Raw genomic sequence first — 1,339 nt, 5'->3', positions numbered from 1 at the left:
GAAGAGCAAGATGCGCTCGCCCGCGCGCGCCGCCTGCTGCAGCAGCGCCAGCGCCACCGCGACCTTCGACGACACCTCCGGGCCAAAGGCAGCCGCAGGGTTGCCGCGCCGCGAGGCGGGCCACGCCCGCTCGAGCCACGTCACCCCCACCCCCGCGCCGCCGGCCGGCGCGGCCGGCGGGAAGTGCTGGGACGGCGCGCCCCCGGCGGCGGCCCCGGCGGCGGCGGCGGCGGCGGCGGCGTCGATGCTGGCGGCGGCGGCGGCCTTCGCGACGAGCTTGGCGTTCGGGGCGAGCGTCTTTGGGTCGAGGAGGGCCGCGGGGTGGTTGTAGATGCGGAGCATGTCGGTCATGAACTCGAAGAGCTGCTGCCGCCCGGCCATCGACTCGACCTTGGCGTTGTAGAGCGCGCGCTGCGTCGGCGTCGGCCGCAGGACCATCACGTACTGCTGCGAGCGCGGCAGGTCGCGCTGCAGCACCTCGACGCCCCGCCGCTGCACCAGCTTGTCGAGCTTGCGCGTGAGGGCCCAGATACGCTTGGACATGTCCTTGCGCCGCTTCTTTGCCTAGGGAGTGTCCGGCAGGTGTGCCGGAAGTGTGCCGGAAGTGGCTCGGACACACCTCGCGCCGCGTCTTTGCCCTTTGCGAGCGCGACTCGTCGTCGTCCTCGCCGTACCGGAACTGGCCGTCGGTGATGGTGCTCTCGTACAGCCTCTTGAAGGTGTCGAGGTCGCCGAGCTCGCCTGGCGACGCGTAGTCCACCATGTGAGAAGAGAAGAGAAGAGAAGAGAAGAGGAGAGGAGGGAACCTGGCGACGCGTAGTCCACCATGTGGAAGTACTCGCGCAAGTTGTTTTGGAGCGGCGTCCCCGTCAGCAACACGCGCCGCATCGTGCGCACGCCGGCGAGGACCGCGCGCAGCTGGTTCTTCTCATTCTTGATCACGTGCGCCTCGTCGATCACGAGGACGTCCGGACCGGGGTCCTGCAGCAGCCGCCGGTACTCCGCCAGCTCTCGCTCCCTCTCCTGCCCCGCTGCGTCCGCTGCGGCGCGCGCGGCCTGCGCCGCCGCCACCGCCGCGTTGAAGGCCGCCACGGCCTCACCGTTCGTGCCGCCATACGCTTCGGAGGCGCTGCCGGCGGCAGCGGCCGTCTGGGCGGCCGCCCGCGCCTGCCGCTCCGCGCCGTCGTTCTTTGCGGAAGAGAGGACGGAGCGGTACGTGTCGTGCACCATCACCATCACGCCGCCCTCCCTCCGCCAGCGGCGCAGCGCCTGCAGCCGCTGCTGCTCGAGCCCGCCGCCGCGCCCGTCTCCCGAGTGAGACCGCTTGAGCGCGCCCGGC

The 1,339-nt window shown here is 71.8% G+C and overlaps 1 protein-coding gene across 1 annotated transcript in view; it reads right to left on the bottom strand.

The window, feature by feature from the left end:
• EMIHUDRAFT_207861 (hypothetical protein) overlaps positions 1-1,236 on the bottom strand; it is a gene marked incomplete at both ends in the record, with an annotated part of 4,426 nt that extends 3,190 nt beyond the window's left edge. Inside the window, 4 exons of the mRNA XM_005774150.1 lie at positions 274-564; positions 620-736; positions 826-1,023; positions 1,093-1,236. Coding sequence (XP_005774207.1) covers positions 274-564; positions 620-736; positions 826-1,023; positions 1,093-1,236 — 750 coding nt within the window. The remainder of the gene's footprint in view (positions 1-273; positions 565-619; positions 737-825; positions 1,024-1,092) is intronic.
• Positions 1,237-1,339: the final 103 nt, after the last annotated feature.

The sequence above is a fragment of the Emiliania huxleyi genome, assembly GCF_000372725.1.
Source record: "Emiliania huxleyi CCMP1516 unplaced genomic scaffold EMIHUscaffold_32, whole genome shotgun sequence".
Taxonomy (NCBI): Eukaryota; Haptophyta; order Isochrysidales; family Noelaerhabdaceae; genus Emiliania; species Emiliania huxleyi.
Note: the sequence above shows the minus strand (reverse complement) of the source record. Positions and strands in the feature narration are given on the sequence as shown.